At 36.7% G+C, this 16,498-nt stretch overlaps 1 protein-coding gene across 1 annotated transcript; it reads left to right on the top strand.

The window, feature by feature from the left end:
* Nucleotides 1-3,278: 3,278 nt before the first annotated feature.
* Nucleotides 3,279-14,257, top strand: eevs (2-epi-5-epi-valiolone synthase). The gene is made up of 5 exons (XM_032557255.1): nucleotides 3,279-3,513; nucleotides 9,726-10,359; nucleotides 11,851-12,090; nucleotides 12,644-12,896; nucleotides 12,989-14,257. Exons 1-5 carry the CDS (start codon nucleotides 3,371-3,373, stop codon nucleotides 13,084-13,086), a joined length of 1,368 nt encoding a protein of 455 aa, XP_032413146.1. The 5' UTR covers nucleotides 3,279-3,370; the 3' UTR covers nucleotides 13,087-14,257.
* Nucleotides 14,258-16,498: the final 2,241 nt, after the last annotated feature.

The raw sequence follows: 16,498 nt of genomic DNA on the forward strand, positions 1-16,498 counted from the left end.
ACTGACTAAAGTATGGGTACATAGTAATTAAAATTATTAAATTGAGTGAAATTTTCTTGAGCCTCATCTGTAGCGGGTCTGTGTTCCTTCAAGGTAACTTTAAAAATGGTGTTATTGCAATTCATTCTACCTACATTAAAATAGTGGTTTTAAATTTTAGTTGCCCATTTTTCATCGCACTGGTCCTGCCACACGTATATATGCATAAGATCTCACAGTATGATGTATCAATGATCCTAAGAAAGATGAGGAAGAAGGTTGTTCCCCAAAATCTCACAATACATGGTCCTGGTCAATAGAGCGCAGTCGTCCTGTCCCATGTGCAGAAAAACACCCCCAAAGCATGTTGCTTCCACCACCATGCTTCACAGTAGGGATGGTGTTTTTGGGATGGCACTCATCATTCTTCGTCCTCTAGTGGAAGAATGATGAGTGGAATTAAGACCAAAAAGTTCTATTTTGGTCTCATCTGACCACATGACTTTCTCCCATTACTTCTCTGGATCATCCAAATGATCATGGACAAACTTAAGATGGGCCTGGATGTGTACTGATTTAAACAGGGGAACCGTCCTTGCCATGCATGATTTTAAACCATGACGTCGTTGTGTATTACTCACCTTTCTGAGGAATCAACTGCACGGGAGGAGCTGGTCCGCTGTTTCCAATGTTACTGTGGGTAATGCACTAAGACGTCATGGTTTAAGCCAGTCTCAAGACCTAAACCCTATAGAAAATCTTTGGAAGGAGCACAGACTCCGTGTTTCTCAGTGACAGCCCAGAAACCGGGCTGATCTAGAGAACATCTGTGTGGAGGAATGGGCCAAAATCCCTGCTGCAGTGTATGCAAATCTAGTGGAAAAACTACAGGAAACAATTGCCCTCTGTAATTGCAAACAAACAATATTAATATTAAATATCAACATTGATTTTCACATGTGTTCAAATACTTATTTGCAGCAGTAACACAAATAAATTATATAAAAAATTATACATTATGATTTCTGGATTCTTTTTTAGATTATGTCTCTCATAGTGGACATGCGCCTAAGATAAAAATTCCAGACCCCTCCATGATTTCTAAGTGGGAGAACTTGCCACTTAGAAATAAGAAACTTATTTTTCTTCACTGCAAGTTTCGTTCTTATTTTTTTAATTAAAACAATTCTTCATCTACTTTCTCCGTCCATCTACATTTGGGTCCTCATACCAACATAACCTGACAGTAAAGTTATCAGTTAAAACCATATCGCAATTTCAAGGTAAATTAACTGGAATTGATTTAAAGCAGGCTAAGAACGACTGGTGTGAATGCAGTCTTAGGTATATCTTAGTCTTGGGTAGGTATATCTTTGTTACCTTCTCTGTCAGACCTTTTGCATCAAAACTGAATATGTTTCTGACAAAAGATATGTATTTACGACTCTAGAATGCAGAGGATGTGAATGTCTTTATGTTGGATTAACCAACGGTGGTTCTACAAGTTGTCGCTCAACTATTTATGATTTATAGTCTTAGTTAATTAGTGGGTGGATTCGTTGTATTGGAACCATTGTCAATTTGCCAGGAGGCAGAAGAGATTCACACAGTTTGCAGTGAACAAATAATTCCTGTCTTTGAATAGCTCTTATTGAATATGTTTAAAGTTTTAATCCCACCACGACTGCAATGAAATGGTAAATGTTTTTGAATATTATGCCAGTGCCGGACATGTGCAGCCTTAGAGGGACTATCAGTCTTGTACAGTGTTAAAAATGTTCACAAATTTCAGGTTCAAGGTGCACTTACTGTTCCCTCTCATTGTTTCTGCTCAGGAAGAGACCTTCATGTACATGGCAACTGTTTTTTCATCATCCTATCTGATTGAACTACAATGCTTTGTGACAGTATTCACATACCCCATTGAACCTTTTTCATGTATTGCCACTTTACAACTTCAATCGCTCGCAGTGTGATTGATAGTCCTAAAACCTGCCTCCTGCCACTTATTGGCTGTCTCTAGAACACTGGGAGAAGGCAGAAAAGCTCATTTTTTCCCCACAGATTATGTCTAATATACTGCCATGATTTAGTGAGAGCATCAACAAATATACAAAAAAAAATTATAAAAGTTTCCTACTGAAATTGTCTCAGTGGCAAAGTTCATGGGTCACAAAAACCCCTGTACTTTGCTAATATTAGAGATTACAGACTAGGTTGTCAGGGGGAAAAAAAGCTTAAATCTGAAGCACTCAAACGAACTCAATTGATGCTTCTTTGAAAAAACATCAAACAAATGAAGCTGTCTCAACGGAGGTTGGAATTTGCCCTGAAGTCATTCGTGTTTTTGCAGTTACCCTTAAAAGCTTCGAGGAAGAATAGTTGCAGGAATTTCTAAACTTTCACAGCTTAGCATGCCACTGATACAGTTGCAGAACTACTTTTTGACAACGACAGGGCTATTGTATATGTTTAAATAAAAAAAGGCAAAATGGGAAATAAAATTAATCTTTATTGCTTGGTGTATCCTAATTTGTGTTACAGATTGAGAAACAACACGGTGCCACACCTCTGAACATGAACTAATCTTCATCTGTCAAAAAAACGGCTGATCCAACACTTTTCTAAGAAATATCAATCCACATATCTAATCAAGTTAATCTAGTTATAAGAAACTTAGGTTTAGTGTAACTATACCAGGAATTACTATAACAAGAATTGAACTTTGGTCAATAAAACCTTTATCTTGTTGCATCTGAACAATTCTGAACAAATGAGTGCTAAATGAGTGTTGACTGAAGACATCAATGCAGTTGGTATGTCCTCATAAACAAGGCCAGATAATAAATTTCACACTTTTGTTACATTGTAGTTTATGAGAACAGTTGGACCTCTGGAGCTTGACAAACCAGTTATGAAAAGAGATTCTGTCGCCGCTCCCCCTCATAAGCATGAAGACTGCTTATCAATGCTTGACATTCAAACATTTCATTCCATGGAACCTTAATCTTTGTTTTCATCATTTTGAGATGTTGTAAAATTGAGCAAGTATGTAAACAGTAGTGAGTGGGTTTTTCCTAATCTCTACTACAAATAGTTTTTATGTAAATAAAAATGTAATTTTCCATTTTTTCTGTGAATTCTTTCAATAATTAACAGAGTATGCCTTTGTCAAAAAAAATGCCATATTTTCAGTTTGCAGAAACAGGTGTTATCTCACAATTATACAAAACACATGTATTGGCATGTGATGGGAATTAATAGAAACTCCTCCCTTGTCTCAGTGTCATCTAAAAACTGTTCTGTATATAAAGCCTCTCTGGGAAGGATCTTCACAAAAACTGTTACAAGCTCTTCCCCAGTTTGTTAATTTGAGGCTTAAAAAAGAAAAATGGGAAAAGTTCATGAGGGGAACAGCGATGCCGAAGGCAAGAAAACCGAGTTTAGTTTAGTGCGGGTCAAAAGTACATGGAAGAGTAAACTAGGGAAGAAGATCAATAAGGACGCAGTTGACTATGTCTCAACCGCAAAAATGTAAGTATGGGTGTTTGTGTGTGTGTTTCATACATACATAATTGAAGTGAAGATGTTTGTACTGCTTTGTTTTTTTTAGTATGTTGTGTTTGTGCTAAGATCTTCTACCTTGGGTCAAGAACTACTTAACCCTATGTTAAATAATACTCTTTGTTAAGTTACTTAATTTTAAAAATGCTATTGTATAAGTGGTTTATTGTCTGGTGTTCATGAAACTCTGTTAGATAAGTATTCACACATTAGAAATATTTGAGACTTTGCCAAACACTTTGGCAACATCTGCTGGATGTGGAATCTTTCAAAAAGAAAAGTTTGTTTTATGCAAAATAGAGGCAAAATAATTCAATAAAAAACATCATGTAAAATTAGAGGGGAAGTTTAGTTTATTTGTATGATTGACAATTGCAATTTTGATTGGACAAAACAGGTGATAGGAGATATTATTTGCTTGTAACATAGTCTCTTGAGGACTATAAATACATCAAAATCGTAAATCAAATTGTAAGCAGCAGGTTGCTCAGAAACACTGGTTACGCAGCATGAGGAAGTTTTATTGGATATTTGGATTATTATTATTTATTTATATTCCTTTATATTAGAGGTAATTGTTGGTTCCTCAGAAGGATTTAAAAATACAAAATAAAGATGTATCTGTATAAAAAGCCATGTCAAACATGGAAGTGGAACTTTCTGGAAACGTCAACGTTACTACAGCAGAAAGTATGAATGTTGGTTTTATGGGTTTCTTTGGTGATAAAAAACCATCAGTCATGTTGTATGGTTCAATTAGCAAATGATTGTTGTTTTTTGTATCAAAAAATATGTTTATTCAAGTAATTCAAGCAATTACTTGAATGCATATGTTTGACCATTCAAAATAAGTTGAATGTAGTGTTTGTGTTAGCTAAATCTTTTCCTGCACAGCAGAACTACTTTTCTGTTAAATATTCCCCAGTCTTGTGTCACCAAATGTTTTATTTTAGTTTCCTTTTTGGCAAACTTCTTGCATAATGCAACTGTGCCTTCATACTCTACTCTAGATACTAGATACTAAATCCTCTGCTTTTACATGGAGCCATTAGGCAGATTGTTTTTGGAATAATCTAGCAACAAATCAAATCAATTAGTCAAAACAGAAATAAAGATGGTACTCTTTCAGGGAAATATAAAAACTAACAAGTTGGGCTGTTGTCTTGGACTTGAAGGTGTGCCAGAAACTAGCTCAACCTGTCACCGTTCTCCCGTGTCAGAGAACAAGATGAAATACTTTGACAGTGCTGACTAGGACTCAGTTCGCTGGGTGTGGGTGTGTCCAGGATCATTTAGCATGATTATGATGTGAATTTATGAGTTTATATGTTTTAGTGCTGAACATGTATGTAGTAAGAAAAAGTGTTATAGAAAAAAAAATTGGTTTCTTTTAAAATTTTATAGATATGAGAATAAGTATGTTTTGCATCATAAGATATATGACTGAAGGTGAACTTCAGTCATATATCTTAAGACTGAAGGCGATAAGATATATGACTGAAGCATATCTTATGAAACTTCTCATCGAAGCAGACAGAGGTCACATGTATGGTTGCCCAAAGTTCAATAATTGGACCCCTCCTATTCAATATCTATATGCTCCCACTGCCTCAGTTTATAACAGGAAATAAGGTTAACTACCATAACTATACACATGATAAAGAGCTATACATTACAATGTCACCCGGTGACTCAGAACCCATCCAATCACTGAACAAATTCTTAGATGGATGTAATCTGTAATGTGGATGTGACACAACTTTCTCCAATGAACAGAAACAGAACTGAAGTTATTATCTTTGGACCTAAAGAGGAACGATCTAGAGTCAATAGACAGCTTGAGTTATTACAAATAAAAACCAACGATCAGGCCCAAAATTTGGGTGTAGAGGTGGACTCTGATCTGAACCTTCAGGGCAGTTACAAAGTTGGCCTTCTATCGCCTGAAGAACATTTCTGGGATTAGAGGACTAATGTTTCTGCCAGATCTAGAGCAAGGGTCAGCAACCCAAAATGTTGAAAGAGCCATGTTGGACCAAAAGAACAAAAAACAAATCTGTCTGGAGCCGCAAAAAACAAGCCTTATAATGAAGGTAAAACAGGCTTTAGTGTTTATATTAGCTTATTATCAAGTGTATACATAATTAGCATTCATGATTAAATGTTTATTTTCCCTGCAGTGCCTCCTGGAAGGAATGATGCACCACGTAACTACTCTGTTGTACGATGATGCTTTAAGTTTACCTTCCGTTACAATATTAATGTATTATGTTTCGTTGCATTGATAAATTTAAAGAAATGCAATAAAGAAATCAGATTTTTGATGTCATTTTTATTATGAAGATTTACAGGGAAAGCATAATTTCTTTTCCTTTTAGAACTCGGAAAATTTGCTCCCAATTGCAGTTTGCATAACAATCGCTCTTTGTAAATAATCACCGTGTGATCGAAAAACCAACAAAACGGAACGTTATTTGTTGTCCAGATAACATGCCCCTTACCTGGATAACAAAAGGAGCAAAAAAAACGCAACCTGCAGTTATAAAAATAAAGCAGTATCCTTTTAAAAAGGTAAAGTATATAAAATTTAATTAATACAGTTTAAGTTCGATTTCTCTGCAAATGTCAAGTAAGTCAGTGCAATGTTAAAACATAGCAGCATCCTCTTCTCTTTTGACACGCAACCATCCTCGGACCTGAGCAACAAAACAAAATAATATCGCCAAGTGTCATTCTAAATATATACTGTACTGACAAAAATCACTGTAGGCTATCACTTATATATGTACGTTTCCATTTTTTTTTTTTTTTTTTCAAAAAAATTTGTAGTTGCAGCTTATATTTAGGTGCGCTCCAGAAAGTACGGTACTATTTTTGTTATTATTTGTCAACTTCTTGCTACAGAGCAAACATTCAGGTAATCCTTCCGCATTGCCAATGAATGCAAATGATTCGGTCCAAGAACTGTAGAATCTCTCCTCGGCTATTTTTCTCTTTTCCCCTTTGCTATCCATGGCCCACCACACACCCGTCAGTTTGTTTACAACAGCTCCCTGCCTCGTACCCCGCCCAGCTGAAAGAAACGAGTCACAGGCTATGACGCAAATCTTCGTTGACAGAAATGTTGAAATTTAATATTTCTTCTACACATTTTTATAGCATTGGAAAACGTTAAGAATGATTGTGTCATATTTGTCCTCCTACAGAAACCATATTAAAACAAAAAATATATTTCCCACCCACATCTTTTCCCATTTTCAAACATTTTGAAAATGCTCCAGAGAGCCACTAGGGCAGCGCTAAAGAGCCGCTCTAGAGCAGCGGGTTGCCGACCCCTGATATAGAGAAACTCATCCATGCATCCATCCATCCATCTTCAGTAGCATTGATTATTGCAACAGTGTATTCACAGGTCTGCCTAAAATATCAGACAGCTGCAGCTGATAAAATATGCTGCTGCTTGCGTTCTGACTAAAACCAAGAAGACAGTATTAGGGAATAAAAAAGTGGCAAACTCATGGAATATATAAAAAAACACACAGGACTCGTATTTCTCAGTGCTCCATAGGGCAAGCGGGAAGAGATTTATTTTAGCACATTTGCGAAGACATTACAAGTTCAATTAAAACAACACATCTACAAAAAAAAAAACAAATTCCCAACTTTTGGAAATTTTGGGACACGACTTTTCATAGGATTTCATCTCTATTGGTGTGTATTCCTTCATTTTCGCAGTTATCTTGGCATAGTTTATAATGTTCTCAGGATTTATTCCATATTCCTATAAGCGAACATCTGCTCCATCTCAGATATGTTGATTAACAACTTTTTCAAGTTGTTATTCCTTATTTGTCCATACAGAAATTCCCTTCTGACTCCTTTTGGCTTCAGCCGAACTTCCTTAAGAACGCAAACTTTCTTTCAACGTCAAAGTGACCTGAAACCCTGCCACAGCCCTTTTCCTGCCTAAAACTGTACAACATAATTGTCTTCCAACATAACCCCCCATTACACTTTCAAGTGGAATCCTAGCAGTGATTTTATTTTTATTATACCAAGTTCCACAAGCATTACTTCTGAATATGAAATTGATATATAAACATGTCTTAATGTATGTGCAAGTCCTCTTAATGTGGGTGCAATATAAAATAGTGAAAATAAGTATTATCATAATTAAACTTTACCAATGTGTTTAATCAATCTATTTGAATTACCATGTCAGTCAATCATTGTTCTCCGATGGCTTGTATAGGATCCACTTGAATAGGATCACAGCCACTTGTATAGGATCGAAAGACTCTGACAAGATTATTCTATCATACTGGCTAAATAATTTGAGCAGAATGAAAAGAAAAGTCAAAATAGACAAGTCTGTGTCAGTACGACAAGTTCTAGTTAAAACCTTAAAAAATTTTAACTTGTAAACATTTTTATTTCACAGCTTTTATTTGATTTTAGAGATTTGAATGTCTTATGAGAAACTCCTCTGAATGCAAAAAAAGACAGTCATGAATTATTTTCCTGTTTTTTAGACATGATTATTTTTGGATGCTCATATTGCTTCAGTCACTTTAATTCTCTTACATCACCTTTATTTGACCATGCTCAATTTGTTCCACTGGCTCAGCCCTGGTTAGTGCTTTTGTGTTTTCCAGTGCATTTATGGATGACTGTGTTACATCCAAAACTGACTGACTGCAGATTTCTCATATAGTGTACATACTCTGTCATTGAGCTAGCTTTCTGAATATTTTTTCTGAGTTTATTCTGTTTAATTGTCTCTAAATTCATGTTATTTTCTACTGTCACTACCTGCTGGTCTAGGAGGAGTGAATGCTGTAAGTCAATGACTCGATGCTTGGTTTCCTTAGAAACACTTTTTAAACTACTTTGATTCCCCCCTCTGTGAAGTTGTTGATGGGGCAGTAGGGAGTGGTGGGACCAGAAAAGTATATTATTTTACAGGTCCCAGGATCGATACCGCGGTAACGAGATGTATGAAAAAAGTGCAGCAGCAATGAACACAATGTGTAGCGTTTGTCATATAGTTTGCGTCTCTTATTTTGCAAAAACCTATTTTATACACACATTTTCCTGAGCTCCGATTCCTATACTTCAGTTTCTAATGACTGAAACGTGAGTGCTTTAAAATGTCCATATATTCTAGTGTGTTCAAATAAACCTATTTGTGACATCCAAATCTGTAGTATCTTTTACCACAGGAGTTTAATATCAATCAAATATTGAATATATAGGAAACTGGAGTACTATGCTGACATAGTGTAAATTATAGTAGACTCAGACTGTACTCAATATTAACAATTTACTAATATGTAATGTTTAAGGACTTCAGCACTTAAATCTTGGTTTTACTTTCACTCTGGGAATAAACAAAATAATCTGAAAACCTTAACTTAAATAATTAACCTTAGAAAAATGAACACGCTTTTCAAAGTACTTTTTCAATACAATACACAGGGCAATCCTGACCCACCTCTGGCCTCCTGCCAGACACTGAGAAGGGCAAATTAACCTACGAGTGTGCACTACGCTGCAGAGAGCGGTGGAGTGAAGGCTTCTTTCTTTTTAATGTAAAAAACTCAAGGGACAAGGGGCAGTTGCCTATTTCGCCCATATCAGAAACCACCATTGGGCACCAGCACCCTTTGCAACCCCACTAGGGATAAACTGAAAACTGTGGGATACAGAGTTGTATTAGCAAATATAAAATGTCTACACTTTCACAAGAAACCACTGTTAAGTTGTTGCTTTGCAGCTGGACATACATTTTTTACTCAATAATGTATATTGATTAAAAAGAAATTATTAAGTAATTCAGCATTTCAACTTATTAAATCAGTTAGCATTTCAATCAGTTCACTGAACTGAGTGAGTTCAGGTGAATTCACACACTCAGTTTAATTGAGTGAGCCAGTCCACCAACTTTGGATTTTATGTCAACTAATATCCCCGTTGTATCCTACAAATATGAACATTTACAGTTTGTGTGGTTATTATTTGATAAAATCAGCTTGAAAGGTTGGCTAATCTTACTAGGTAGCTGCTATTTTTTTTTTGCTGTTCTCAGGATTTGCTCCTTTTTACCTGATGCAGACTATGTTTACATTTTGAAACCTATCTGATTATTTGTTAATAATGTTTTCTTGTGTCTTGTGCAACAGCTATGAAAGCATCACAGACAGAGGCACCTCTTGGACCGTGGTCAGCCCCATCACCTTTACTTACAAGGTCACAGAAACTCATGACTTACTGGACCCAAACAACGACACTCTCTTGTTGGGCCACATCACTGACCCACAACAGTTAGAGGACATTAAAAAATCAAATAAGCCCATCAGGCGTTTTGTGGTCATTGACCAAGAAGTCTTTAAAATCTATGGCCCCAAGCTAACTGAATACCTTGAGGCTCACAATGTAGTGTACAAGATTTTGGCTCTTCCAACCACAGAAGGAAACAAATCCATGGAAACAGCTCTGAAGATTCTAGATGATGTCAATAACTTTGCTCTCGACCGCCGAACAGAGCCCATCATTGCCATTGGTGGAGGGGTTTGTCTAGACATAGTGGGCTTGGCAGCTTCACTGTACCGGAGGCGCACTCCTTACATTAGGGTCCCCACCACACTTCTGTCCTACATTGATGCCAGCGTAGGGGCAAAAACTGGGGTAAACTTCGCTAACTGCAAGAACAAACTTGGGGCTTATATTCCACCTGCAGCTGCATTGCTTGATCTATCGTTTATGCAAACTGTTCCACGAAGACACATCTCCAATGGGCTAGCAGAGATGCTAAAGGTAGGATTCTTCATCTCTAACCTAGGCACCAGTTGCTTAGTATTGCTGTTCTAATAAATCTGTCAGTAGCTATGCGTCCATTATAAATGTGCACACAACTTTGTCAATATTCTACTTATGTCAAAAAACCCAATTTTCCAACTGCAATGTTTCCATTAAATAAGAAACACAATGAAAATTTCATGAATACGTTTTTTCATGCAATACGTCATTAAAAACAAGTAGCACCATGATCCCCCAACTATTTCCAAGTTGTCTTCTTCATGATTTGCACCAGTGGCAACAACTAGTTGTTGATCGTGTGCCTTGCCTGATGTTAAAAAAAACTTTTGTTGCAGTTTTGCGAAATAAACCAATGGCCAAAAAACCATCTCATCCTGGTGCCAAAAATTTTTATAGAGAAAGAAGAGTTGTTTTTTTGTTAACTTGTGTGCTTCCATTAAGAATTTTCCAAATGTCAAATTACAAGGGCAATTCAGACACAGCTGCTACTGCTACATTTCGCAGCTTTGTGTGGAACCTGGTATGAGAAAAAATGTTGTGGAAAAAATTTTATGGTTTAACAATTTTACACAATAATAATAAACAAATGTAAAACACAATATAGTTTATTTGAAACAAAAAGCAACAATTAACAGTACAGTTAATTATTTAAAAATTGGTGATCACTGTCATATTAATTGCATCCATAATGGTTTTATGCTGATATATAAACTTCAGCAAAATATTAAACACTCAGTTAATTTAGTATTTTTTTAAGTAAAACAATGTTTTGTACAGAACAGAATACATTCTTGAACCTTTTCTTTTGTACAGAGTAAGAAGAATAAGAAGTCAACATTAACTGGTTAATTAGTCAGGCTTTCTATCCTGGTGAATGGATGTATTTGATGGAGCAGAATTTGTCTTATTCCTAAACGAGACAGAAATGTACCAGACATTTTTTCAGTCAGCTGATTGGCACTGTCCAGTAACAGGTTGGAGAAGGACAGTTTTTCATTCAGCTGGAGAAATCTCTGCATTTTCTCTTGCATCTCATTAAAGAACTTTAAATCATCAGCATTTTAAAGGGGCTGTGTAATGTAAGCATTATAAGGGCGCAACCCTTCCATATGACTCTCCCACTAAGCTCCTTCACTAGCCAACAGCAATTAGTTGGTTCAACTGCACATCTGCTGAGTTCACTATATGAGCTACTTCTGGGTGCAAAGCTACTAAAAATGTTGTTAAAGGGTTAATAGTGGAACCATGTTGTGATTACTTTCTGAAGGAGGAGTGTCAGAAAGAGCAGGATGCCCAATTTCAAGGCATTAAATTGCAAAGTCACTTTTCTTTTTTAAGTTATGTTTGACAGCATTTTTACAGCATTTTTAAACAACTCAAGGAAACAGTCAAGAAAACACATAATACTGACACTTTAATACTCTACTCATAAAGTATGGCCTCTGTTTTAAAACCTCATTTATTTAGTGATTTTTTCCTTCATTGCAGATGGCTTTGATGAAACATCAGGGACTCTTCGAGCTTCTTGAGGAACATGGCTGTATGCTGTTGGACACTAAATTCCAGGCTGACAACACTTTATATGGGCACAGTAGTGTTAAGGTTGCGTCACAGGCAACCCATATAGCAATCACAACAATGCTAGAGGAGCTAGCTCCAAACCTTTGGGAAGACGACCTAAACAGACTTGTGGATTTTGGCCACCTTATTAGTCCAGCATTAGAAATGGTGAGCTGACACTTTTTTATCAGTACTACTACTACTACAAAATCTTAAAATTCTTGCTAGTCTCATGTTGTTTGAAGTCTGCTACTATCCAATTAAATTATTCCCTGGTACATTACCACTACAATGGAAATCGCTCAGTTATGTTTGCTCGGTCTGGTCAACTGAACTGAATTCAGTGAAATCCATAGGTGTAGCAAAATAATAGAAACAGAATTGCTTCAGTTCTTTTACATTGACCAGGAAAATGCCAAAAATGATTTTGCTGATTTATTTTAAGCAGAACTGAACAGGAAAGAACCGAATCCAGGCTTAGGTTTGTAGGCGGAGCAGAATTTGGTTTTATTGGTCCATATTTGCGGTCAATTGCACCTTTACACCTCCCCCAATGAACTGGACTTTGTAGGTAAATGGACTAGAGTTTGATGAAAGCTGAGTAAACATGGCTGGAATTAATGCACCTTTATCCTATGTCTATCGATCACTTGGATATTTTTATACTCCCTGGAAGTAGAACCAACCTCTTCTGAGCTTATTTTTTCTCTTTGTATTTCAGAAAGTTCTTCCATCCTTACTGCATGGTGAAGCAGTAAACATTGACATGTCTTATATGGTTTACTTGTCTCATGAGTGCGGCCTATTGATGGAAGAAGAAAAGCAAAGGATCATAAGCTGCATGGTTGGTCTGGAGCTTCCTGTCTGGCACGAGAAGTTCACCATGGAGCTAATCCAGAAGTCTCTGCAGGACAGGCTGAAGCATTCTGGTGGTTTGGTCAGAATGCCACTTCCTGTTGGTTTGGGACAAGCAGGTAACAATCAAATACTGGCCCAATAATAATGTAATTTGTAATACTTTAGATGCAATTCATCTAAAGTTTTTATTTGCTTTCTCCCACTGCAGAAATTTTTAACAACACATCATTTGACATCCTGCACAGAGCTTACATCAAGTGGTGTGAGGAGCTGAGTTTCTCTTCTGACTGCACCTGTGATGTTTGATTCCCACATCCAACATCGTGTCTCAGTCCAGTTTTTAAACAAATAAGTGTTAGGTATTAGGTACTCTGGTGCACCATGGTTCACATGCATGGGGGACATTGTTGTATTTACAGGCTAAAATGGAACATAGTGTTTTCATATTACAGAGAGCAACTTTATTTACACTGGCAGGAGTGGTCTGCATTATTAATGCCATAATTTTTGTTTAAATAGTAAATAAAACGGCTCATAGGTTTGGTAAATGGATTAAAATTAATTAATTTGCTTTCCATTTGTTTTTGTAACGATCACGTAAGTGCCAATAACGCTTGCTCATTTTCTGCTTATTCCTGATGTCAAATACACTTACCAACAATACTAAATACTTTTTTTTTTTTTTTTTTTTTTACAAATAATGTATGTTTATTTACTATGAATTGAATGTTTTGAAAATTGTTTTCCCTTTTAATGAACATTAACACTGTGTGACAAACTGATGAAAGTTTGTGGCAAGAGCTTAAAGGGGACACTTAAAGACACAGTTCAGCCCAGCTCTGGAATGCCAAAACATTGAGGTGGCCTGGATGCAGCCAAATCCTGGATGAGTGCAGCTGCTGTGAGCATTTGGGAGAGGCTGTGGCACACTACCAGGTTGTTGACATGTGCTACCAGAGTCAAAAGGTCAAACAAAAAATTTACTTTTCTGTGCTTTACATCATGTTGAGTTTGAGAAATCTTTTAATTTCCCATTGCAACCATTCAGCTGTACAAAATACCAGGGTGGACCCTAGCACCAAAAAACATTGCTAAAGGATTAGAGGAGTGATGTTATGAGGACTTCCTGAAGGTGGAGTTTCAGAAAGCAGTTTCTCAAAGAGACAGAGACCCAATTTTAAGACATTAAAAATACAAAAACATATGTTAATATTTGATATATACAGCATTTTAACAAATGCTTGTGATATAAAATGCCACTACGTGCCTAGAAAGTACATAATATTTTCCCTTTAAATAAATCTACTTGGCACCAAAAGTAAGGAAGCATTGTAAAATTGCATCTTTCAAATATGGCCTCAAAAATCTAGCTTGAACTCTTAACCCACAACTGTTCTTTCCAAATATGGCATCAGACTTTTCAGCAGTATAAGACTGCTGAAAATGAATCATTGTTACAAAGAAATTATCAACCAAACTTGTGCTAATTTTAGCACTTGTGCTGTACCAATAATTTGAACCGCAACATAAAGCCAAACATGCCACAATTCAATAAATCAAGATATCACAAAAGCAGGGGTGGGCTGACATACAGGGCTACAGGAAGATAGATTCCAGCACAGCATACGCAGGGTCGGTCCAAGGTAATATGGGGCCCAAAGCAGGATCTGATTTGGCCCCCCACACCACTCATAATAAGAACAACAGCATCACTAACCATGTTAAAATATAGATTTAGTGAAGTCTGTGAGGGGGGTCCCTGGGTAATTGGTCAGCTTAAAATCAATCCCTGATTATTGGCTATTATTTGCTGTGATGCATTTGTGAACAAACCCAGCTCAAACACAAAGATTACAGATAGCATCAGATTGTAACACATCAATCAAACTATTCAGATGATGCACTTTACTTTTACAAAGTAAACTTCCTAATTAAATCCTAAATTTTTATTTTATATCTGCTTATCACAATAAATAAAATTTAATAGCATTGATATTCTCAATAAATGAATGCTACATTTGTACATCTATGGTCTGTCTTAAAATTCAAACATTTATAGGGGCCCCTGAATGTCTGGAGGGGCCTAAAAGCAGCTACTGAGTTTTCTTTGCCTTGATATCTCTGTATTACAATTCTAGATTTCTCAGAGGTGCCAAAATCAAAAAGTTATGTAGAGTTAACCCCTCTTAGCTTTTTTGATCTTTAGACCAGTCTGCAACCAAGTTGGTATGGAGGTTGAACTGTCAGATATTAATAGGGTTTATTTAGTAAAATAGAAACAAATTTGTTTATTTCATAACATACTTTATAACCAGAAACCTTCTCTTCTATGGTCTGTTTTACAACTACAGTTTCAGTTCAACACAGCCTTCCAGCACTGTTAGCAGCAGAAACAGCAACATTATACCTATCAGGGAACACGTACACTAAATTTGTTTAGCATGATGACATTCTATATCGTTCTGATATAGAATGTATCAGAACGATACATTCTATATGTATGTAGAATGTACATACATTCTACATACGCTGCCTTGCCTTGCAGAGGCAAGGCAGCGGGCAGCGCAGGTTCAAGCTCAAAAGAAAATCCAGGGCTGCCAGCCGGGTCAGATTTTTCCGGGAAAACTGCTGGAGGTATGTTGACAGGAAGCTGGTCAGGCAAGCAATCTGGAAAGGATTCTTAGTTTTCATCTTGGTAACCACAACAAACACAGAACAGATTAAAAAGACAGATTGGTTACAAAAGGAAACACAAGCTGTTTTTCAGGAGACTACGAGTTACCACTAAGGTTAACTCACTGGCATCAAAGTTGAAGCCAACCATCTACTTTATATTTCAAACATATTTACATTTGTGTAAGTACATTTTAAGTATACTAAGTATTAAGTATACTACATATACATATATACAAAGTATACTGTTGTTGCGCAACACCCCCCCCCTCCTTTCTGTCTCTACTGTCTCACTCTCTGCTTCCTCTTCTGAGAGGGGAGATGTGCTACCAGCTCTCCTTCTAACGGGTTAATTGAGTTTCCTAAATCTGCTGGGATTTACCCTGTCCAGAACTGAAGTAAACTCTGTTTAAGCTGGTTTCGAGAAACGATTCGCCTGGTTTTCTGACGGCCTACATCCAGGTGTCCCACCCTTCTTCCCCCTGTGAATTAGCCAGACTGAGCAGCCTACAGCCAACTAGTTTCACAGAGCACACCTGTTAACGGTCGCTCGTTCTCTATTTTACAACTTGCATTTGTTATTGAACCAGGTAGGTTTTAGTGACTCGGGCGAGTCCCAAGGATGACGTTTTAAATTTGGGCTACCAGCAACCTAAAAACATTTTAAACTTTTTCCTCTCCAGAATCAAACATCACAGCTATTTTACAACCATCAAAGAACCTTAAGGTGACTCATTAACTGAATGTCCACAACATCTTTTAGATTTTCTTTATGCTAAATATTTTATTAGTAAAGCATTTTTGCAAGGGTCAGTACAGCTTAATTCAGTAGCAGAAATAATCAAATAAGTAAAATCAATCATCTAGTCTATCTTTCCCTACTGCTGATACTGAGAACTAAAAAAGAAAACCTTTGAGAGAGACGGACGGAGTTTGGTGTTTCGAACCCCAGACCTGGCCTGATGATGAAGAAGGTGTTGCAGCAGGAGGAAGATGTTGATCGGCGAAGGCAGGAATCTCTGTGATGATTGAAGATGAAGAAGGT

This window comes from Xiphophorus hellerii, unplaced genomic scaffold, assembly GCF_003331165.1.
Source record: "Xiphophorus hellerii strain 12219 unplaced genomic scaffold, Xiphophorus_hellerii-4.1 PGA_scaffold_56__1_contigs__length_50000, whole genome shotgun sequence".
Classification (NCBI taxonomy): domain Eukaryota; kingdom Metazoa; phylum Chordata; class Actinopteri; order Cyprinodontiformes; family Poeciliidae; genus Xiphophorus; species Xiphophorus hellerii.

Excerpts from the sequence above, each read along its gene's own strand:
- eevs (XM_032557255.1), top strand. The coding sequence starts at position 3,371 with ATGGGAAAAGTTCATGAGGGGAACAGCGATGCCGAAGGCAAGAAAACC. Across the intron at positions 12,091-12,643 it reads TTAGTCCAGCATTAGAAATG|AAAGTTCTTCCATCCTTACT; the intron begins GTGAGCTGACAC and ends TTTGTATTTCAG. Across the intron at positions 12,897-12,988 it reads TGTTGGTTTGGGACAAGCAG|AAATTTTTAACAACACATCA; the intron begins GTAACAATCAAA and ends CTCCCACTGCAG.